Genomic DNA, 24856 nt, shown 5'->3' with positions numbered 1-24856 from the left:
CATGAGACTGGGTTGCCCCATAAACCTCAGCTATAACATGTGTTTAGGGATAGCACACCTTTTTAGTCTATTATTATATTGTAAATGTTATACCTGCTAATGTAACAACATCATTGTGAGCCTGTTAAGTTTCTCACATAGTATTTTCTATGAGGCTTTGTTGTTTGTAAAATGGAGCCAAGGGTTGATCGCTAATCTAATCTAGTATGCAAGGTGGTGTGTTCTGTGTGTGGCACAGTGCCGTACTGGGCCTATAAGACCTCTGCATCATCCATCTGATCACACAGACTGGTCGACCTCAGATGACTTTGCAGACACACTCTGCAGTCTACCAGTCACGTGCAATCTCTCCCTCTCTCCCCGTGGTGGCTTGTTCTACTTCTGATCACAGCACACATCTGTGCCTCTCCTGGCAATCTGAAATCTAAGCTTAAATGAGACAATTAAAGGAGGAGTGCCATCCATTAGCAACTTTTCAGAAGTTGCCTCTAAAGACGTGCCACTGTAAATTCAGCTAACCTGGTTAAATGTAAAGATTGTCTCGCTATTAATTGCGTTACCTGCCCATTTGCAGCTCTGCTAACTGGACCCTAAAAGCTCTTTTAGTGGGAAGCATCCTTGCCTCCTCTACATCGGCAATTCACAGCACACAAACACACGCACGCACACACACACACACACTTTTGACCTGCTTCCTTCCCAATCACCGACTCCATTTTCCCTGGACACTTATCCCTCCCTCTCCATCAGTCTCGCTCCTCTTTGTGAAACTCGGTAAATATCTGCCACAAACACAGTACAGTTCAGAAAAAGGTCAAAAGTGATACATTCTGCACTGAGACAGTCTACTGTGTATCAGTTTAAAACCAGAGTTTGAGAAAGCACCCAGTGATCCACCTCAGTGTATCACAGTTTCATCAGCTGGGATTATAGGACGGCAAAGTCATGATCCGCCATCATATTTCTAACAGCTTGTTTATCAAGCATGTAAACAGTTGCAGCAACCATTAAACAGAACCTCTCAGCAATGATCCATAGAGAGCATCAATCATTTTTGCCGTGGTCCTTCAGGCTCGCTGGAGCTGTGATGCATTGCTCCACTGAGATGCTCGATTTACAGGAAGGAGCATAAATTATATGCTGAAATTATGGCTACAGTTAAATCAATCGGCAACATCTGATTTTGAAAGCTCCCATCATGCAGCGGGACTAATTTATGGGGTCAAAGTGGGGTCATGGCTGTAGCTGCGGTGATGCACTGTAATCAAGCCCAGGGTCCACAGAGCCGAGGCCTGGGGAACATAAATCAACTGTACGAACTGCCACTATGTTCCGCTGGGTGGTGAAACTAACACACACCAAGTAGGACAAATAAGCTATACCTCATTCATCCAGTTATCACACACTACCATCAGGATGCACACGTTCACACACAGATACAGGACACCCTGCTCTCTGCTAATTCCTCCCATTAACAGTGACATTTAAAGATATCTCCCTTGTGCAAAGCTGCCGATGCAAGTACCTTTTCATTAAGCTCTCATTGTGTGGGCCTCAAGGGTGAGTAGGGGAGGTTTGTGTGTGTCTGTGTGTGTATGGGAGGGAGAGAGAAACAGCTTGAAACGGACAACTAGTAAAAAACCATGTGTGGAGATACATAGGCGAAGATGAGGAGGGGAAGCAGTGATATAGTGTGGAGATTCTCGGGACGAAACTCTTGTCTTTAAATCACAAGGCTCCCTGAGCTATGGCTATTACACTGACTTACTACAGGGTCATGTGAGTAAAAAGCGGGGGATGTAGGAAGCCAGACACATATATCACTACCTGGACTTGTATGTTGGCCCTTCCTCTAAATCGGAGGTCTTCAACAGTGGGTCCGCGGAGGTACTGCAGGGGGGTCGCGAAATCTTTGGTTGATTAGACAATTTTATTTTTTTCCAAACATTTTTTTCCCACAAATTGAAATGTCTTTAAATGCACATTAACATGAATCCAACATATTGTAGCGAATGGAGAAATCGAGGCAGAAGACGTTATCTTCTGCTCCACAACCTTTCTCCGCCAGATCGTCAAGTATCAGCCGTATCTCGCGTCTCCCCTCCGGTACACAGCACCGTAATGTGGGGTTGCATTAGGTAACGCGAGATACGGCTGATACTTGCGCATTAGTTTCTGTTATGGATCAGTGTCAACAGTCCTGCCAGTAACGTTACTATATTATCAATGCTACTTTAGTTATAGCCTGATATATGATTGCTATCTTTACAATGTGTGATGTGACTGACGTTAGCTAACATTCTGTAGCTATCGCCGGTCACTCACCAAGATAGCTGCTTTGTTCTCCACTGGTTCTCCACACACCAAAGCTCCATTTCTCGCTGATGGCCGTTATTTTTTCTAATCCTTGGCTTCTCCTGGTCTCTTGGACGCCTAGCAGGCTCATAATTATAATCATATGCATTCGAATATATATTTTCAAACTCTTCTGTATCAAAACTGGCATTGTGATCCATGTTTATTCATACGTTAGACCGGCCGCTCTCCCCCTTGTTTCCCCCATGTTACCTCACACGCGGGAGGTCACGTGCGGATGCTTTTTTATGCGGAAGTGAAAATGTCTTACTAAAACGACGCCAGATGTCACTGTAGTGTATATTTCTGTATATTTTTTTGAAAATCTAGTGTATTCATCATTTTCGTACACATTTATTCATTGGTGTCTCTAACCTGCAAGTTGCTCTTTAAAGTTTAAACTTGAATCTGTGAATTATTTTAATGGCTCTGTGTTGTGTTCAAGATGTATGTTTATAAATGGCAGCGGCACGGCCACCCTGTACCTTGCACATGTTTAAAATAAAAACATGAATATATTAACCTGTGTATTATTTGAATAGCTTAGTATTGAATGTACAATAACAGAGTAGCTATGTTTATACACGTCACTAGGCCCCGTTTAATATAAAACACAATTGTATGCCATACATATAGTAGGGGGGTCCCTGCTCCAGCTCTCCATCAGTTTGGGGGTCCCTGGCCTGAAAAACGTTGAAGAACCCTGCTCTAAATCATTCTTGTCTCTTCTCACCGTAGTACCTTTTCACACAACCTTCTCTGTGCCCTTTCTACCTGGCGCAACAAGTGTGTATTGGTAAATATGACATGGTGTGAAAATGTCATGCTATGCTGTGATTACTCCCAGATAATTTACTCTAATTTTAGAGCAGCCACCTTTTTATGACTGGCTAAGTACTTAATGGAGGTACAAACGGTAGGTAGCATTGGTCAGTCAGTCCACTGAGTGCAAAACAAGATCTTAATTGGATGGATAACTGTTAAGCCTGCGGTGCCTACGAAGCATCGGTTCAGACTTAGTAGGCTTATTTGCTTTTAACTGGGCAATTAGTCTTTATTTGCAACACTCTTGTCCAGGAACTCCTTAAGTTCAGAGCATGACCTACACACACACACACACACACACCCACCCACACACACACACACACACACACCCACCCACCCACACACACACACACACACACACACACACACACACACACACACACACACACACACACACACACACACACACATACACACACACACACACACACACACACACACACACACCACACACACACACACACACACACACACACACACACACTGATGAATAACTACCTTGCTCTCCCACATAAGTTATATGAAGCATTACTTTCAAGGAGCAATAAAAGCGTGCATTAGTAAATGACAGTGTTTACTTGGTGTTTACAAGAGCCCTCAATCTATTGCTGTTTGTGCATTACAGCAGGCTTGTAGAGTGAATGTGATTTAATTCCTTTGTAAATAAGTCATAATCTAATAGAAACGTTACCTTAAAGATAAGGATCTATTTTTTAAGTGCTCTAAATGTGTGAACTTTAACACCTGTAATTTGAAAAATAATCAGCCTTTCTGATCAGCTCTAAGTATCGAGTTACCGCAGGTCAAAAACCTATATTTAGAATAAGCTTCTCTTTTAAACTTACCATTTTTGCTCATTCAAATAATGCAAAGCCACACTCGCTTGGACAAATACACACATTTATTAAATGAGAAATGAAAGATGGCCTTTCCCTCCCCACAAGATAAAACGGTAACCTTTATTCTGGACAAAAACCCCGTTTTCTTTCTACTTGTGACCATGTCCTCTAGTATCAGCTCAGTCAGGAGTGATCCCCAAAAACAACTAAAAATATAGATTATAGAATCCTATAGATTACCCCATATTCAGGAACCGTGTTACTTTCCTTAAACAATGGCTGCATTTCTCAAGGACAGTTGGTTCTACTTCTCTGCAGAGACTGAAGTCTCCACCGGCTAAATTTAACACATTGTAATTACAGAATGCCCTTGATATTGCACTTTTCAAATAGGGCTTGTTGAGACTATTTCATGGTTGCACCTCCTTTCAAAATAAAATGTCCTTCAAACAGACACGTGTTTAGGCCTTCCCCGATGTGATGAGCTCTGGGCACAAATTGACTGTTAATATATGAATGTAAATGGGGTTAACAGGAGGATAATGATGATGAAGATGAGCATTACTTTGGTGGTGGCAGCTGAGGTGGTTATCGCCTCGGAGGGATAGTTTGACATGAACTATGATTATTCGTCTTTTTGAGGTAGACGAGAAAATCGATAGCACTCTCATGTCCATGTAGCTGAAACAGAAGGTGATGAGCTCGCTATTAAGACAGGAAGTAGAAAAGAAAGAGGAAGACTAGCTCCAACAAAAGTTAAAAATGTCTTCCTCTAAGCAAATGAAGTGACCTTAAGAGGTGTTACTGGGCATAGTTAGAACTTTCAAAGGAAGCTATCTAGCTAACCTTGGCTAATGGTCCTCCTGGCTTTAGCTTAATAGGAGTAGTATTGATCTTCTCATTTACAGTAATGTCCATCCATTCCTTTAACTGTGCGTCAGTATGAAGTGGATTCAAATTGAGGTGTATAACAGATGTGAGTTTGTTCGAGTGATGATTCTTGGACAGGAAAATAAATAACAAGATTGATGGATTCAAGTGTTTTACGAATAATGAAGGATAACCATCTGGAGTTGGGTTCGGGTGCACGGTTTTCCCAGATGTTTTTATTGCATTTTTGTCGTGAATATTATGTCTTTCATATTTTTCATCTTGGGAACGTTTAAAAAATACAGACTTGATTGTCTTCCTGCTCGTTGTTTAAAACTTCTCCACCACCATGATATTATTAAGATACGAAACTGTCATAGCTTTGATTAATACGCTCAGCTAATTTTACCACTGAAAGCTATTCAGATGGCTGAAGAGCCAAAGAAAACCTTCTCTGAAAATAATCTTTTCATCTTTATTTTTGGCACAAATGCCAAAGGTGCTGATTATTTATCTCTACCATCTCAGGAGGTTGAGCAAAACCGGGAGATTAATGATGGCTTAGATAGCATCTTGAACCCAAAAGTTGCCGCAGATATGACAGGAGTGTTTTTGTTGAAGCGGTAATCACTCTTCCTACCTATCATTCTTCACTGTTTTACACTAAAAGCAGTGATTTTCTTTCATTGATGTATCCATTTAACCTGTGAACCCTCTGTATTACTGTTACTTCTTTATTACTTCACTGTATGGCTTTTTGTGGCATTTTTCTTTTAACCTCAAAGTCACCAATTCTTTACCACTCCCTTTACTTAAATACAGGTCGCAAATTTCACATCAATACACGGACACATAGTATTCAAAACGCAATATTTGCAGGTTAATTAGAGTGACAGATATGATCGTACTATAGGGAAGACAGAAGGTTTATTTGCAAGGGAAATGAGGGTTTATTTAATGTCTGCCTCCACGCTACAGGAGGCTGCCTAATTGCTGCCTGAGACGTAGCAGCAATTTCCACCCAATTTATTCTTGGCAGGCATAGTGTACTGTATGTACTGTATCACTTGACTGTATAGGCACAGTGCCAGGTAGACCTGCCTATTTCACTCAGCTGATTAGGCCATCACTGTACAATGTATAATCTCATTAGACCATCCTTACTGTCACCAAAAAAAAGCTGTAAGAGTTACAGCAGCTCTTACTTTGTTACCAGCTGTGTGTGTGTGTGTATGTGTGTGTGTGTGTGTGTGTGTGTGTGTGTGTGTGTGAGTGTGTGTGTGTGTGTGTGTGTGTGTGTGTGTGTGTGTGTGTGTGTGTGTGTGTGTGTGTGTGTGTGTGTGTGTGTGTGTGTGTGTGTGTGTGTGTGTGTGTGTGTGTGTGTGTGTGTGTGTGTGTGTGTGTGTGTGTGTGTGTGTGTGTGTGAGAGAGACAGAAATAGCATTGGATCTGTGCAAGGTGCAGTCATACAACTTAACATTTGAGGCAAAAAAAGGTCAACTTTGAAGAAAAAGTGACATTTCTGAAGGATGATAGAAATAATAAATAGACAAAGATATTAGCTTTTGTATGCTTCATTTGTGGAGAGCTTAGAGTACAATCAGGATTGATTGCCTGGTGTCTTTTGTAGTACATAAGAACAAATGTAATAAGATGTTATATACTATGACAACATTGCAGGTGAACAACAACACAGTGGGAAAGAGCTTTGTGAGTCCAGAGTGGTGATGAAAGGCAGTAAATAGGCTCTAGTTGTTACCAAGATGGATATACAGTTTAGCTGCTCCCTTTGGGGACAACCCATTTCCAGAAATCCTTCAAATCTACTGCTTAAGCTCTAGTTTTGTAAAAGAAAATGTGATCGATATCAGGTGTGTGTTATCACTTTACAGTAAATGACCTGTAAATGTAATGTCTTTTTTTTCTAGTTGTGGTTTTCGTCTAGCACTACCACAGACACAGAGATAGTTCAAGATAAATAAATAAATAAACAAAAACAAGTTACTCCTCCTGGCTGTTTCTACCCCCTCCTCTGTGATGTGTTTAAAATGAAATGTTGCCATTATGCAGCTGTCCTCCCTGACTCAAAGCTATGCTCTGTCTCAAAAGGTGACAACACATTTACATTGTAGCCATGGAAACCACATCTATCACCCAGAGCATGGCATCCAGTGACTTGCACATCAAAAGAGGCATCAGTCATGATGATGTCAGATGAGCTTAACTATGTCTTTCACATACCCAGCAAAAATGCAATGACAGCAACTCTACACAGTGAGATATAAAGCCACAGCACCAGTCAGAAAAGATGCTGACTGACGGAGAAATCAATGTGTATCAATTGGGTGCACAGCGTGAGGTGAATGACAAGCGTGTCCTTTGGCCTGATGATATGATATTCCCGGCGAGGTCATCAGAGTCTCCCCCCGTCCTGTTGCAGCTCTGGGTCTGTATTATTGAGCTCAGGCCCTCCAGCTCTCTGGAGTGCTATATTTTCAGTAATTGAGTCGTGGGATACACGACTTCAGCTCCAGAGTGTGTATGTATATGTGTGTATAAGAACTTCAATGTGTGTGCGTGTGTGAGTGTGTAATAGATGTTTTGACTGGCTTGTCAAAGGTAATTGAGTCGTAGGTAAGAGAGAGTGAACTTGCCAGCTGTCAGTCTCTTAAAAGGCAAATCCATCAGAATGCAGCAGTCCTTATAACCCAAAGAGACGTGTGTGCTGGTGTGTGTTTGCACATTCCTGCCTACCATGCATACTATAGATACTGCACCTCCAAACAGGCAGGACTTCAGCTGTATAAAAGGCCACAGCACTATGATTCTGTACCATTACCATTTTGATTACAGAATGTGCATGACAAATGAAGTTTGAACATGGACATTCTGTAATCTTGAAGTCAATCTGTTTAAGTGAAGAGAACAAAAATGTCCTTCATCCTCAATTCTCATTTAGTTCAAAGAAACCATGCATTTTCCCTTTAAGGGACATTTTCCAACCAAATTCTGAGCTACTGTATGAGAGAGTTTTGCAAACAGAAATGAAAAATAAAGAACATATGCACATATTCCAAAAGCTTTTGTGTTGCTGCTTGTTTGAAATGTCAAAAAACATTAGGTCTGAATATCAAAACCTGCAGTTTGCCCAGTAGATTGTCCTCGAGCTAGCCATAATATAGATTAACATCTTTATTTTAAGATGACCATTAGTCCACCTGCCTACAGTATGTGACCTGTTATCGCACACATGTTATTGTGTAAGTCTGTTCACATCATTTCCACCTCCTCCAAAGAAGCTCAGCAGACATATCCTTACCTGCATCGATAATGCAGCTATACAGCTCCTTATTGCCAGCATCAGCACATCTGCCTCGACATAAATACTAGAGATTTAGCATATGCTTTCGCACACTGCCTTTATTTTAGGTGATTCTATTTTGGTAGCCTATTATGTTTGTAATCTAACAGAATATAAAGTGCTTCATGGGGTTTTTATGCTGACTTGAATCAAATCAAAAAAGCTCAAGGATAGAGCTGAACAGCCAACAGCTGTGCTAGTCTCATCTGCACATAATCTGTCTGTCTCCTCCAAGGTCACACTGAGAGAGCAAGATGTTAAATACAGCAGCACAAATAGTGACCATGAAAAGAGGAAAAAACAGCAACATATAATATTCAAATGTCTTGTTTTTATCTTCTGATGAGCCTAATACGTAGATGATCCCATGCATGTATACTGAGATGTTGTGTACATGTTGATATGCTTTCTGCCCTCGCTGTCCTTTTATCAAGGGACATTTCTCTCAGCATCCCACCTGTCAGCATGGTGTTTTGGCTGTCATATTTACAATTTGACCCAGTTATAGACTGTGAGATGTGACAATTCTGACTCCACCAAGCCATCACATACGTTCTTTGTGGTTGACATCAAAGCAGCAGGGTAACATAGTCTTTCAAGATACAAATTATATTAGAATTGTGATGTAGGAAGCACAATTATTACATCAGTCTTACCCTTCAGAATAGATTTTCTTGGAATCTAGCTTTTAAGTAGCCAGTGTTCCTTCTTGTAGGCCTATATCAACATCACCATCTTACCCCCACTTCATTTTTAAGTTTGATGTCATGCATGAATGATAGCTATAGACCCTGTCTGTTCATGCATTATAACCCAGCATTGATTATTCACAAAGCCCACTAGCTTTAATGTGGGTATTTTACTCATAACCTGTAAATATAAACCTTCACCTAGTGATTTTCTGGATTATACTCTCTCCTATAGCACCACCTGGTGGGCAAAATTGAATTAAACTAAAGAGCACTCACCTTTAACACCCAGTGTGTAAAAGTAGTTGCTGCTCTCTGTATTTTCAAAACGTTGCAACACTGCGTCAAGCTAAATGGGTAGCCTACTAATTTTTCAGCAAATCTTTATGAAAACAACTGTATGCTTTTCAGTTTTTAAAAGCTTTTTTAACAAAATATTATTGTGAAATCTGATGTACAAATTCATCTGTCGATTGAAGGTTTCTCATAACTCATTATGCTGCTTTCAAATCCGTGTCTCAGTGCTGTACGATACCAGTAACCTCTGTGGAAACATTGGTATAACTGCATTTTTTTATTTATATTTGAGTGTTGTATGTCTTTTTAAAAAAGTGACCAATAGTCTCTTTAAATAAAGCTGATGATGATACTGCTCATAAGGGCACTCTAGTTAATGAGAAACAAACTAGAAGTAAGCTGTATAAAAAATAAAAATAAATCAGACAACCATATTTACCACCATTTACAAATCAGAGGGCAATGAAATAATATACAAAAGAAAAAAATGTATGGGCAACTAGTATCAGAAGATAAGGCGAACACATTGACATGAATTGAGAGGGAAAATAAGTTGGTAGCCTTATAATGACTGCATTAAGTTAGGACAGCGTTATCTGTCCGGCACACCCAGCATCTAACCGGTGCTTATAAACACTTTCAGGATCCAAACACTACTGGAATATGATGGATGTGGACTAGATGTTTGACTGATGGGGCAATAAACGCACCCACCAGACACTGTCGGAGTTAACTAACTCCAGAAGATGGCAGCAATGCAACACTAACTGATTTTGAACCTCAGAGAAGAAGGAACCTTTCTTCTGCATAGCCCAACCAACACGGAACTTATTAGGGATACACTAGCAATGCTAACCAGCTGTGTGGCTAGCCGGGTTCCTGTCGACAGTTATTCACCTTGCTTCCTCACAAGTTAACTTTCACTGTAATTTACCTAACTGCTACATAGCCGCATGACAGCAACTTGGCTGTCTATGTGTTACGGTTTTGTGAAATATTCATGCTGCTGAGGTTCTAAAAATGAGAGAAGGGTGAGTATGTGGCTACTTTGCTAATCATTAAAGAGATAGGTGGCTAAATAAAACAGTGCTGTTAGCATTAGCCGCAATGGGAGCTGTCATAGGATAGGTTAGCTTGATAGTTAGCATGCTTGTTACAGAGCTAAGCGAGCTAGCTAGCGTAGGTTTCGGTTTTATAGTCACTCAGTTCAAAGCTTGGTATATTGCCGTTTCGGAAACCGTTCGGCTTGACAGTCCATAAATGCTGTCGGTGATGTTAAACTTAAGTGATCGTTTGCCGGATATTGCTAGTTTTCATAGCTATCTTAACGTTAGTCGTTGCTTTTATGTGCTTTTCACCAGGCTGCTAGCAGCTGTCAACATCTCTTCCTTGTGGGTGGGGTCAAGGGATGTTTTGTTTTAGTCTTGTATTTTGTACATTTATTTGATAAATGTATCCTGATGTTGTATTCAGCAACATTAACGTATATTTGACGTATTCCCGTTGGTGGTGCTTGTTCCTTGTTCTGGAAAGCCCTACCACTTCTACTAACCACACCTGATAAGGTGAAGTTTCAGTTCATCCAGACTTAGTGGCCACCACCCCTGTTGTTGGTTTAACTCACTGACAGACAAGCGATGGTTGTGATCAGAGATCAGGCACGTAGCATCTGTTTTGCCCTGGACACAGGATGGAGATGCACGGTGTTGTTCCAAGAAGTTGAATAGTTTGCTATGGGGCTTTTTGATTATGGGGTTTTTAATCCTAAACGAACTAATCTACCCGGTATCTCATATTTACTAGATATGTAATTTTTATATGCATTAATGTGAGTATTTGTTAGTTTTTTCTCAAATTGACATACACTGGGGTTTTGCATTGATGCACTAAATAAACATTTTTGGCCTATGAAGGGTATATGTCATTCGTTGTTAATTACATATACTAAAAACACATTGAATTGACTGATTTTAATGTGGACCACATGTTCTGGCCAGCATAAGTACATCCTTACCATGTTTTTTTGTAATACTTTCTATAATCAGGTACATTCATGTTGAAGCACCTCCCTTTTACTCTTCCTTTTGTTCTTTCTTTATTTGCAGAGTGTGTGTCCAGTGACTCAGCTCTTGTGTCGCCATGGAGAAACCCTGGAGGCTGTGGGCGGCAGTGGAGCGTTGTACCCTGACTCTGGCCTCCTGGTCCTGGGGTGCTTGTCGAGTCTCACTCTTGGCTCTCATCCTCACCTTCCACCTCTATGGAGGCTTCTTTCTCCTAGCTCTTATCCTAGCGTCTGTGACCGGCATCCTCTACAAGTTTCAGGATGTGCTCCTCTACTTCCCTGACCAGCCCTCCTCCTCACGACTTTACGTTCCCATGCCAACAGGAATCCCTCATGAGAATGTGTACATTCGCACCAAAGACGGTGTGAAGCTTAATCTCATCCTGCTTCGCTACACAGGAGGCGACACACCTCCCGGGGCCACCTCTGGCAATCAAAGCAGCCCAACTTCCTCTGCTCCACCAACCATCCTCTATTTCCACGGTAACGCAGGTAATATTGGACACAGGGTTCCAAACGCCCTGCTTATGCTGGTCAATCTGAAAGCTAATGTGGTGCTGGTGGACTACCGTGGATATGGAAAGAGTGAGGGGGAGCCCTGTGAGGATGGGCTGTACCTGGATGCAGAGGCCACTCTGGACTATGTCATGACCCGTCCCGATCTGGATAAGACAAAGGTGGTTCTGTTCGGCCGCTCACTGGGGGGTGCTGTGGCTGTGCGCCTGGCGTCAGTCAACCCTCACCGCGTAGCAGCCATTGTTGTTGAAAACACCTTCCTCAGCATCCCCCACATGGCAGCGACGCTCTTCTCCTTCATACCCATGCGCCTGCTGCCCCTGTGGTGCTATAGGAATCAGTTCCTGTCCTATCGACAGATGGCGCTGTGCCGCATGCCTTCGCTGTTCGTGTCCGGCCTGTCGGACCAGCTCATCCCACCAGTCATGATGAAACAACTGTATGAAATGTCCCCTGCGCGGACTAAACGCCTGGCTATCTTTCCAGAGGGCACACACAACGACACGTGGCAGTGTCAAGGCTACTTCGCTGCTTTGGAGCAGTTCATTAAAGACCTGATGAAGAGCCACGCCCACGAGGAGAGTGCTCAGCCCTCATCTAGTGTAACCATCATCTGAAATAAGCAGTCGGGATGACTGTTGACTCCAGATTATAAAATGGAGGAAGTGACGGCTGTCACAGTAATTGTTTGGATGTACTTATTCAATTTTTTTGAAAAGAATGTACCTTTTTATGCTTGTGTGGGTTTCTATATTATTTCACTCTTTCTACCTTTTCACTTTATGTAAATATAACTTTTGTTTAAATAATTTGACTATTTCAAGGTTTTAAGAGAGGGTAACAATGCCCTCATGGGTTCTTTTGTGTTGCAGCTATGAATGCATGTATTTATGACCTTAAATGAATGAAGCCAGATCATACATGCCCATACTACAAGACATGTCACTACCACAGGAATCTGTAATGGGTCTACTGAAATTAAACTGATTAGTACTGGAAATCAAATTAACGTCATCATATAAAATAAAAACACTGATATGTAGGCCTATACTGTATATATATTCGTTAATATTACTTTTTTTTAATTTCAGATTTACCCGAGTTTGGAGTTATGTCGGCTAACATCTTCTGAGCAATACTTGGAAATCTTGTCTGGCACAATTGCGTAAAGAAAAAACGTGTGCTGTTGAATAATTATATTCAGCCATCAAAACATTTGAGGTGGCTCTGACATATATATTACTTCTGACTATTTAAAATAACTTATTGAGATATAATTTCCTGTCAAAGTGCTTCTGTTTGGCTAAGCTACAAGATATTTACCCTGATCCTCTATCCTGTTAAAACAGAATAAGGTACATTTTCCTCTTAAATAAGCCCAAAATGCTTCTTTTAAGCAACCTACTGGCTACTGTAGTTTGGTAAAGAGCAATTGCTCTGTTTGTGGTTTGTTATTTAAAGGATAGGTGAAGTTTTCTACAAGTTTATTAGTACCCTACAACACATCAATATCTACAATGACATGTTGCCTGTGTAAACCTCCTTCCCTAACTGACGGGATGCACTTAAGTAAATCCAAGATAGTTCAAGAAAAGATGGTGGACAAAATAAACATTCTCTTTTCATGCAAATACAAATAAAATATAAGGCTTCTGCAGTCTGTGCAAGATACATTAAATTGATATTTTTTTCAAGATAAGGTCGAGTGAAAAAAAAAGGTTTTCCTGCTCCTCAACCCAAATTAAAATGTTCCAAAAGAGATTTAGTGTAGAAAATGACTTTCATTTCGTCAAACTCAGGGCGAAACTACTACTAAGCACACTAGGAAGGGATTCTTAATGGACAGTATAGACAGAAGGATCGATAACAGCGACCAATTACTCCCTCAAATACATGGCATGTGAGTATTGTATAGAATAGTCTTGAAATGATCTGAGCCTATCCTTTAAGAACTCAAAATAAAGTGTGAGCATTTTAAAGGAATTATGTGAGTATTTGTTTGCCATCATCAGCTTTCTAATTTGTCGTCGGAGGATTCTAGGTGTTCGTCTCATCCCATGCTTATGTGGCAAAAAGGCTTTACTCTCTTGGAGGGCTTTTGATGAGCTAATGAACCTTTCCTGCATGTCTTCCAGGGGGAGAAGAGCTGGACGATTAGCACACTGTTTCCTGCTTTTGCTTTCCAAATGCAGCCTGCTGCACTGCAGTGGTTCTAAAGCCGTTCGAATACAGATATACTTAGCCATATTTCATACTGTTTCCAAACAGTATGCAGAACAAAATTCAACAAACATCAAAAGACCAAACATGGCATCAATGTGAAACGGAAAAATGGGCTTAATGAATGTAAATTGTTGCCTTGAACTAGCAAGTGTGCTTTTACAATAATTACTGTATAGATGGTCTCTTTTCTCCCTTTTATGTGTGACTTACTGCCACCAGTGGCAAACAACAGTTTCAGACATGTTTTACTTATGTCAAATCCATAAAAGAGTTAGATTTATCCCATTATATGTTGTAGAGCACATTATGCAATCTGGATTCAACTTTGTGAATAGAAACTCATTTTAGTTCCACACTTTGTTTTCCACACTTCTGCTGTTTGCATGACAACATGTCTTCATTTAGGAAATATATAGAACTTCAACGTCATCATTCACTTAATTGTGAGGGTGGCTGGCCTGAAGCAAATACATTCTAACTAAAGAATTGGGTTTTTATTCTAGCCACATGTATTATTACTTACCAACACCCTGTTGATGAAAAGAAATGGAATCAAACTGAATGTGTCTTCATTTTGTTTTCTTAATCTACCAGGTTTTCTGCAAATGCACTATTGAACATATTTGTACCTATTCATATGATTGTTATTCGAGTAGAATGAATGATGTTGAAAGTGTTAGCATCATTTGGAATTTCCATTTGCAAGCTGGCATTTGATTTACGTTTCCTTTCTCTAATGGACCTGCACAGTGTTTGTTTGTGTTAATCTACAATGACTTACAGTAACTCCACATGATGGAGTACCTGAACAGTCAGACATCTGAATGATTCATATTTATCCTCAACATAACGCAGTCAGTTTGAGAGATTTTCCATCTTACATATGTTGTTTTTCTATTTCCAAACAATGTCAACAACATTTTTTGTAAGTACACATTTTCACTTTCTATTTTCTGTACTGTAACATGCAATAAATTGATACATTAAAAGCATGTCTTGTTGTATATTTTTAAAAGATTTCATAATGTAACCACTTCACTTTTTTAATTCTGGGAATTACATTTGGTTTGTTTTTCCCTTTACATTTGCTTTCGTTCAAAGTTGAAATGTTGTACTTCCTTCTTTCAGTACGTCTTGGCTCTCGTAGCTGTCACATTTAAATGTTATTAATAATGTCTTCATCTCTCTCCCCCTATTTTCCCCACCATCTTCCAAGCTTTCCTACTTGTTTGTTTCCATTTGTAACTATCACATTGTTTTTTGAGAAGCTGGAATGTGTTCTATCTTTCTAAAAGAGTGGGATGAAGAGAAGAGAGAGAGATGTGTCAAGGCAGGAAGCAGTGAGTGTGGTTAGCTGAGCGGAAGAGTAGAGGGGAAGCAGTTTTTTTTTTACAGTATTTGTTCTGCGTAATCCGTCAGATATAACTGGAACCAGCTACTGAAGGATAAAATGAGAGTTAAGGAAGTTGCTGGAGCTTTTGGTGTGGCGATAAGGTAAAGCCAGAGGCACAAATGACCGTAACAAACGTCCAGCATTCCGAGCGCCAGTGTGTCTGGTGATGCAGTCAGTGTGAGCTGTTAGGAAATTGTATGGACCTTGGGATGGCAGTTTTGGCAGGTGTAGAGCCTGGGACAGGAAAACAGACAGGTGAAGGGAGGCTGTCCTGGCCTGTTTTCCTGCTGACCCTAGCTGCCGTCACCTCCTCCCTTTCTGCTCTGTCTCTGTACCAACTGGTGGCCCTCAGAGCCGAAGTAGAGGGACTTAAATCGGAGGTTTATCGCAGGAGAGAAGAAGGACAAGAGGCCAGGCATGGGAGCCAGGTGAGAGACAATTATTCCATAAAGACCTCTTCTTTTGCACAGGATTTGAAAGGCAAGCATTCTACCAACATGTATTGTTTTTCTGCTTTTTGTGTCCATTCAGACTGATAATATTAGTAGGAGAAACAGCCATGAGTCCATGCATCAACCTGGGTCTCCCCTGATGAGGAGGAAAAGATTAGTCTCTGGTTCAGAGACATTAGGTAAGACACGGTAGGCTGCACCTGAACATGGTAGTCCATCGTTATCAGGTCCTTTAGTTTCATGGGAAACAAGAGTGTTAATGTTTTACAAATCCATGTGTTCATTTGCAAAACGACTGAGGGTCACCCGTTTCATTTCTGATGTTTAAGGGGGTATTTAAGGTATGAAGCTAAAAATCACAAAATGTCTCAGAGGTCTTTACATACACCATCTAACAAATGAGTTATGAGCGAAAACTCATAACTCAAGAAGACATTGTTCGTTTTAAATTGTATAATAGCCAAGTGCTAATGACTCATCATTTTTGGTGATAGCCACTTGACAAATAGGAAGTCTGATGTGGGGAGATTATGCAACCATCCACTATTAACTAATGGCGTGAGTGTGTTCAACATTAGCTTGAACTATTAAACACTCCAATAGGTAGATGTTGTTGCAAAGAGATGAACTTGTTGGAGAAAGGGAAGGATCAGATGGAAAAAGAGAGGCAGCCATGAAATAAGCAATGTACATATTGTTGGGAAACAGTTGACCAGTTTGAACATTTCTACATTTCTCATGTGTTTTAACAGTAACTCAGCCTTGCCTGCAGTTGTTGGCAAACAATAACAGGAGAACCTTTTCGAAAGGTAAAGTATGCGTGATCTGGACTATGATAGTTTTCTGAATTTTAATAGTGATTTTATTTACATTTTATCTGGATTGTAATTTGACATTTAGTATGCATTAGTACAGCACTATATTTCCCCCTTGATGTATCCACACCATCATTAGTGAGTCCAGTAACTGATCCGAAACAGGATGACAGTCAGTATCCATCTTTGATGCTTTGACATGGTTTCTGATATGTTCTTATCTTCCCAGAACATGACTCGGAGCCACACACAGGGATCCCCTGGCAGACTGGACTAAAGAGAGGCTCTGCCCTGGAGGAAGATGGAGACACCATATTAGTCAGAGAGGAGGGATTCTACTTTGTGTACAGTCAGGTACATGTGTTCGCGGCATTTCATCGTTTTTCCACAGGGAGGTGCTGCTAGTCTGTTTGCCAAACACCAGATATCAGAAAAAAGAGAACATGCCTACATGCATTGCAGAAAAAATGGTGTGCTTGATCTTAGTATACATTTGGTTAACCTTGAAGAAAAGTAAGATAAAGAAGAGGACATGCAAATGCTGCATGCATATTCAATAAGCAGCAAAGTAGCAATTGATATAAAACCCACATGACTGTTTAAACATGCCATGCCTCATCATACCACATATTTAACCCAGTGTTTCTGATGTGAACAGGTCTACTACATAGACAGCACCTTTGCAATGGGTCACGTGGTGATCCGCAGGAAGAGGAATGTGGTGGGAGACGAGCCTCAGTATGTGATCTTGTTCCGCTGCATCCAGAACATGAACCCTGTGCACGCTTACAACACCTGCTTCACCGGAGGTTAGTCTGAGTTGTTGTTAAAGCCAAGTTCACGCTGTTTTACAACACCTGTTATGGAAAGCCAGCAAGTGTCTTTATTCATTATTCAAGCTCTCAAGCATATGTGTGTGTCTGGGGATTGGCTGTATACTGTACTGTATGTTTGTTGTGAAGCTGTTAAAAAAAAAAGGCAGTTCTTTGTCTCAAGTGTCATTTGCATCCCTCAGGTATTGTAAAGCTGGAGGTCAGGGACCACCTGGAGCTGCTGATCCCTCGTTCAACCGCCAATGTGTCCCTGTCTGGAGAATCCACCTTCCTGGGTGCTGTCAAACTGACTTAAATTGTGACAACCACAATGTGCACCTGGAGATGCTGTTGTGGCAGGAAAGAGGTACCATCATAGTAACAAGGCACAGTTCTAGTGACCTCATCTGACTGAGACAATATGTGAGGTGAGGTGAGGTGAAGAATAAGAAAGCAACCGTTTCTGCATTGGCTGAACAATAGACGTGTGACTCATTTCATTGTGTGTTCAGCCTGACGGGACATGAAGAGGACTGAGTCACATAACATATGTATTTACTCTTTCAAAAATACATACACCTAGCTTCATCAGTATGGTAATTTCTACAACACAACAGGGAAAAGGTGTTTTAAAGAAGTACTTTTTCTTTAAATATTCACACATGGCAATATCTGCATTATAATTGTTGTATCATTCTCACACTGTTTAGTTCATTTATCTACTCCTGTAGTGCATTACTGACATAGTTATTTCCATCCTGCTTTGTTATTCCATATATTTCATCATAAACAACAGCTGTTTGATGTATCATCTGTTAATCATCCAATGAGGGTTAACCTATATATGTCTACTCAAAAATTCCGATGCAATAAAGAAAGAGTTCTTGCACAAGCCATGACATCATCTGGAATCTGGGAGGATGTTGTTCCTCTGCTGGCCACAAGGGGGAAATGTGTTCAGTGTGGCAGATCATCCTGCCAGGCAGCAGAGAGACAAGTGTGGCTCAGGTGGAGCAGGAAATGTGGAACTTGGATAAAGTGTCTATTTTTAGATTGAGATAAACTATACAGGCAGATGATGTCTGCACATTCAAAGGAGATGCTGCTCAATAAATTTGTAATGCCTGTGGCGCCTGGAGGTAATAGTGAAATGGTGTTAATGGATGAATCTTCATGTTAAGCTTTAGGAAGAGGGAAGGAGAGTAACATCTGAGGCAGGATTCAGACACATTTTGATCAATGGCAAAATGCACAAGAGACATTACTCCCCAACCCAATATTTTTATGGTATCATTTTTTTCTTTCACTCATCCTCTGATAATGCTGGCTTACCGTATGTGCTAAGAGCAAAAACCAAACTGTTACATCATGAAAAAAAAAACGAATTTAGTCATAGACCTTTCTTTAAAATGTAGATCGTGGCATTATTGAAGGTTTGTTTTATTTTTGGTTTCTTCCAGTCTTCCCAATCTTGTTTTGTTATTAAAGTAGCCAAGTCAAGTTGACCTCACCTTTACTTTTAAAATATGGATCTACTCAGTCTGAAAGTCACTCAGTCACAACATGCATATTGTGTTTTTGTTTCAGCCAGCTAACTCTTTGTTTGAAAGAAATTGATATGTATTACTATTTGGGTTCTCATGTACGCGCCACCTTGTCCAGCCATTTTCTCCCTCTCTGCTCACTCACACACACGTAGGCCTTCTGTCGGTTGGGGCAAAGAGTTAGACAAAGCCCAGTGGGTGGTCACTCCTTCACTAGGCAGTTTGCCCTTGGAGTCATGGCTCCATTTGACATGAAGAGAGTCCAAAAGAGGGGGAGGGAAGAAAAAGGTCTAAAATAGAAGCCTTGGAAAGAAAGATTTCAGATGGACTAAATGGATAGCAGTAGCCATTAGTGGAATAGAGAGAGAGAGAGAGAGAGAGAGCGAGAGAGAGCGAGAGAGGCTGGGAGGCTAAAAAAGAGAGCAGGCCCGGCCCATGGTACAATAGCAAGGGAAGTCAGAAACGCCTTTTGATACTCCGGTAAACAGAGCAGGCGGCTGTACAAACACCGATTGGAAAATAAGAAGTAGGGGGAAGGAGGGTATAAGAGAAGTGGGGAGCACAGACCTCTCCTATAAATGTGTCAAGCATGATGCTCCCCCTCCCTCATGGCCAGAAATGTCTTTGTGTGGTGCCATGGTGATGGCTGGTGTGTTGGCGGAAGCTGATGTCATTGTGGGCTCGCCTCTCAAAAGAAAAACCAGACGTCTGACTGGAGAATCAGGAAATGAGACCTGCTGAGTACTCATGCTGGCACTGTGTATCGTTCACACACTCACACACACATGTGGCAAGTGCACAGATTTGTATGATCAAACCCACAAACAATCTGAAATGTTATTTTCACACATAGCCTACATACTTAAAATGTTATATATTTTTTACGATGATTACATTTCTGTTTAGTAATAGTTTGAACATAATTTGCATTAGGATAAACACATTCAATAAATGTTTAGCTGTAGCTGTCACGGTTTGTGAAACAAGCAGGACTCAAATGCAGATTTAAACTGAAACTTCCTTTATTTCAAGGCTATGATATATATATATACAATGACAAAACAGAACACTCACCGCAGAACTAGTCAGGGAACAAGACGAACCGACCAAGACAGACAGAAAACCCAGAACTTAAATACACACAAGACTCAATCACACAACAAGACACAGGTGAGGAGGGAGGAGAAAACACAGGGGCCCAGGTGAACATAATCAGACAATTAGACACACCAGGGAAACTAATGAGAAGAGGAAAACACAGGGAAAAGGACCAGACAATAACCCAAAGGAAAACATGACATGGAAAACAGCAAAAACACCCAAATCTACAAAACTATAAACGTGACATAACATGAGAATCGTGACATAACCCCCCCCCTCAAGGGAAGGATTCCAGACGTCCCAAAAAAAACAAAAGTCCAGCAGGGTGGGTGGAAGGGGTCTGGAGGACGGGTCTCGGGCGGACGGCCCGGGGGCAAGGCAGAGTTAAAAAAAGGGGAATTCGGGCGGATGGCCCAGGGGCAAGGCAGAGTTCAAAAAGGGGAATTCGGGCGGACGGCCCGGGGGCAAGGCAGAGTCCATGGACGGAATCTCGGGCGGACGGCCAGGGGGCAAGGCAGAGTCCGAGGAGGGGTGAAGACCAGACAGCTCCGGAGGCCGGTCAGGAGCTGGTGTCGGCAAGATCCCCCATGGAAGAGGACAAACGACCGGCAGGACCCCCGGCAGGAGAGCAGTCGGCGGAATCCCCAACGTAACAGGACATGGAGTTGGCAGGACCCCCAGCGGAAGAGTAGTCGGCGGGACCTCCAACGTGGCAAGACATGGAGTTGGCAGGACCCCCGGCAGAAGAGCAGTCTGCGGGACCTCCAACAGCTCAGGACATGGGGTTGGCAGGACCCCCGGCAGAAGAGTAGTCTGCGGGACCTCCAACGGGACACGACATGGAGTTGGCAGGACCCCCGGCAGAAGAGCAGTCTGCGGGACCTCCAACGGCAACGGACATGGGGTTGGCAGGACCCCCGGCAGAAGAGCAGTCTGCGGGACCTCCAACGGCTCAGGACCTGGGGTTGGCAGGACCCCCGGCAGAAGCGTAGTCTGCGGGACCTCCAACGTGACAAGACATGGAGTTGGCGTTGGACGGACAGCCATCAGGACACGGGGAGCTGGCGTTGGACGGACAGCCAACCGGAGACGAGGTGCTGGAGTCGGCCGGTATGCTGACAGGACACGGGGAGCTGGCATCGGACGGACAGCCATCAGGACACGGGGAGCTGGCGTCGGACGGACAGCCAACCGGAGACGAGGTGCTGGAGTCGGCCGGTATGCTGACAGGACATGGGGAGCTGGCGTCGGACGGACAGCCAACAGGAGACGAGGTGCTGGAGTCGGCCGGTACGCCGACAGGACTCGAGGAGCTGGCGTTGGCCGATGAGTCAGCAGGTGATGAGGAGCCGGAGTCGGGACCATGGTTACTGGAGCCGGCACTGAAGCCGGGGCCATGGCTGTAAGGTCCGGTTCTGAAGCCGGAAACATTGCTGTAAGGTTCGGTTCTGGAGCTGGAAACATGGCTGTGTGGGCCGGCACTGGAGCCAGAAACATGGCTGTAAGGTCCGGTTCTGGAGCCGGAAACATGGCTGTAAGGTCCGGTTCTGGAGCCGGAAACATGGCTGTAAGGTCCGGCTCTGGAGCCGGAAACATGGCTGTGTGGGCCGGTACTGGAGCCGGAAACATGGCTGTAGGGGCTTGAGCTGCCTGCTTGGCCTTGCGACTCCTCCTCTTAGCAGCCGCCTGAATACTCCGTGGACCTCCATAAGCCAGACGAGTTCCAGAATATGACTCCTGGACAGGAGCAGGAACTGGGGCAGAAGCACGGGTTGACTTCAGACGGAACCCACCAAGGCGTATGGTGCCAGGTTGGGAATTGGGAGACATGGAGCTAGCATGCCTGGGGCTAGCAGGCCGGGAATCACACACTGAGAGGAAGTCCAAAATCCAGCCAGGTAAGAATTTAACTAAACCTGGTTTCTCCATTGCCCTCTGGTGTGCCTCAGCCCGAACAGCCTCTCGCTGCTGACCCCTGGACGCTCCCAACCATCGACTAGAGCAGACAGCCAAAGCAACGGTTAACTCCAATATCTCCTGCTCGAAAGGATCTGCTGGGCCCATATTTCAGGTCGGTTCGTACTGTCACGGTTTGTGAAACAAGCAGGACCCAAATGCAGATTTAAACTGAAACTTCCTTTATTTCAAGGCTATGATCTATATATATAATGACAAAACAGAACACTCTCCGCAGAACTAGTCAGGGAACAAGATGAACCGACCAAGACAGACAGAAAACCCAGAACTTAAATACACACAAGACTCAATCACACAACAAGACACAGGTGAGGAGGGAGGAGAAAACACAGGGGCCCAGGTGAACATAATCAGACAATTAGACACACCAGGGAAACTAATGACAAGAGGAAAACACAGGGAAAAGGACCAGACAATAACCCAAAGGAAAACATGACATGGAAAACAGCAAAAACACCCAAATCTACAAAACTATAAACGTGACATAACATGAGAATCGTGACAGTAGCTGACAATAAACATGCCTTACATTTTTAATGGTTGTCATTTGAAACAGTCTTACAAAAACTAAACAAGAAAAATACATTCCAATATTTGTTTTCTTCTTTTTCAAAGGCACATCACTAAAAATGATGTATTTTCACAGGAGGTACAGTAAGCAGGATAACCTCATATATAAATGTTTTGTGTGATTTGAGTTCAATTCTCAAGTAGCACAGTACAAAATATGTTGCCTCCTTTAATTACGCGGCGCCTCTGTTATGCCAGGTCAAAAGAGCCGCACCAAGACCGGCAGTGACTGCACAACGAGTCCGTCTCCTGCAGCAAACGTTAAGGGTCATCGCTTCTCGGTCTTTTGGCTAAGATCAAGTGTAGTATCTGTTCTCAAGGCCGGATTAGTACCTCCAGGGGCCCCTGGGCACTGAGCACTCATGGCCCCCCCCCAACCCACGTACCAACAAGTAACACCACGCCTACCCAATCCTACCAACATGACCAATATTTAGAATTTTCAGTCAATTTGGCATGTCAAATCGCACACCTATTTTTCAAAAGCAGGGATACAGCAACATAGTTCAAACAAATTAGGTCTAGCCTTTTGCCCTTTCAGTCAAAAATCCCAAGACAAAGATACATATATATATAATATTACATGTTACTTGTTAGACGCTTTTATCCAAAGCGACTTACATACTGAATACTGTGGGCAATCCCCACAGGAGCAATTTGGGGTGAAGTGTCTTGGCCCCCCCCAGACCAAGGCTCTATCCACTGCGCCAAACGCCTCCCACAGATACAATGGATAAGATCTCAAGACAGTGTACGACTCAAGAAGACCTAGGTAATATCACTCAAAACCTCAGAGCAGCACCCCACTTAATGCCAAAATATGACTGGCTGGCTGTACAAGTACACAAGGAGTTCTATTAGTCACAAACATTGAGAGTTACAAATGTACAATATGTATTGCAATTGTGTGGTTGCTCAAGGGTGGGGCTGTGATTCGCCTATACACCTCCGCCGCGTAGTAAGAAAGTTGAGCGCATACATAGTGAGACCTACAGTACAGAGATGGTTTAGAAAATATATTAATTTGACCCTATAGAAAAGCTGTGTTATTTATGGTGAAGATTGAGTGTCATTTAAAACAATGTATGATGAGTGAGGTTGTGCCCGAAAAGAAAAGAAAAAAACTTTTTTTTTTATCTTGTCACTGAGGGCCCTCTTTGCTCAAGGGCCCCTGGGCACTTGCCCATGTTGCCCATATGGTTAATCCGGTCTTGTCTGTTCTTATCAGTTTAATATCTGATACGTCCCCTATACGGGGACTATATATTAAATGGATCTTTAGCAGTGGGAGTTGAAAGAGGGGCTTGCTCCGTAGAGACATAGGTACAAATCAGTGGAATCATCAGTCAATCCCTTAGAATCTGACTCCACCAGCATCTCTGTGTCCCCATTTGTCCTTTTAATTTCTCCATCCTCCCTCTCTCCGCGTTTGGGAGCTTGAGGACAGGCCTGACTGATGAGGGTGGCTAAAGGTGATCCCTGAAGCCAAATATTAAAAACCAGCGAGCTCTGTTTCTGCAGCAAACCAACAAATAGTCATTCAGCAGCTTTTGCAACATAGATTTGCACATAAATACACTTACATGCGCAGTAATTTCCTCCCATAAACACTGACAAAATATAGGCTGCAGCCGACATCTATTCTACATCATATCAGTGTGCTTCAGTGTGCAACACAGTTTTTCTGTGTACTTCTCTAGTATTTGGGGATTACTTTGATCTGCTGCAGTCAGACCAGAGTAATCAGGCTGATCCAGAGCCCTCCAGCTGAACTGGCAGCAGCACTGCATGGATTTCTTATTTAAGTGAGGATTTGGTTTACCAACATCCACGATCGTGCCATCCGTTACTATAAAGTCTAAACACCGTGTTCTGTGCCAGCATTTCTGTATTTTTGATCGATTCAGCTCGAAAAGACACTGACTGCTTTTGATCTGAAAAACCTGATTGACCAATTATAATGAAAGGTTTATTCGTTTTAAACAGTGTTAACGTTAGATCTGGTTTAGTTTTCTCTCCCCTGACAGGATCTGTTGGAATATAAGCTTATCTATAATTCATATAGTTCTGCCTCTGCCAGGAACCAAACTGTCATGAAATGTAAGGCTTGCAATCTGCATGTTCGCATTAAAGAGTAAAAAACTGATTCAAAAGT

The 24856-nt window shown here is 42.4% G+C and overlaps 2 protein-coding genes across 2 annotated transcripts; both read left to right on the top strand.

Annotated features, from left to right (window-relative positions):
• Nucleotides 1–9857: 9857 nt before the first annotated feature.
• abhd13 (abhydrolase domain containing 13) lies at nucleotides 9858–15029 on the top strand. The gene is made up of 2 exons (XM_079664639.1): nucleotides 9858–10267; nucleotides 11342–15029. Exon 2 carries the CDS (start codon nucleotides 11376–11378, stop codon nucleotides 12429–12431), a length of 1056 nt encoding a protein of 351 aa, XP_079520765.1. The 5' UTR covers nucleotides 9858–10267; nucleotides 11342–11375; the 3' UTR covers nucleotides 12432–15029.
• Nucleotides 15030–15424: 395 nt separating this feature from the next.
• On the top strand, nucleotides 15425–18401 carry tnfsf13b (TNF superfamily member 13b). Its single transcript, XM_079666700.1, has 6 exons — nucleotides 15425–15858; nucleotides 15962–16061; nucleotides 16635–16691; nucleotides 16927–17051; nucleotides 17356–17506; nucleotides 17713–18401. Exons 1-6 carry the CDS (start codon nucleotides 15628–15630, stop codon nucleotides 17823–17825), a joined length of 777 nt encoding a protein of 258 aa, XP_079522826.1. The 5' UTR covers nucleotides 15425–15627; the 3' UTR covers nucleotides 17826–18401.
• The last annotated feature ends 6455 nt before the right edge of the window (nucleotides 18402–24856 follow it).

The sequence above is a fragment of the Notothenia rossii genome (genome assembly GCF_949606895.1).
Source record: "Notothenia rossii genome assembly, chromosome: 2".
Taxonomy (NCBI): domain Eukaryota; kingdom Metazoa; phylum Chordata; class Actinopteri; order Perciformes; family Nototheniidae; genus Notothenia; species Notothenia rossii.
Note: the sequence above shows the minus strand (reverse complement) of the source record. Positions and strands in the feature narration are given on the sequence as shown.

Bases quoted from the DNA above. Each gene is read 5' to 3' on its own strand.
- abhd13 (XM_079664639.1), top strand. From the start codon at position 11,376: ATGGAGAAACCCTGGAGGCTGTGGGCGGCAGTGGAGCGTTGTACCCTG.
- tnfsf13b (XM_079666700.1), top strand. From the start codon at position 15,628: ATGGACCTTGGGATGGCAGTTTTGGCAGGTGTAGAGCCTGGGACAGGA. The intron at 15,859-15,961 runs GTGAGAGACAAT...GTGTCCATTCAG, and splicing joins AGGCCAGGCATGGGAGCCAG to ACTGATAATATTAGTAGGAG. The intron at 17,052-17,355 runs GTACATGTGTTC...TGATGTGAACAG, and splicing joins TCTACTTTGTGTACAGTCAG to GTCTACTACATAGACAGCAC.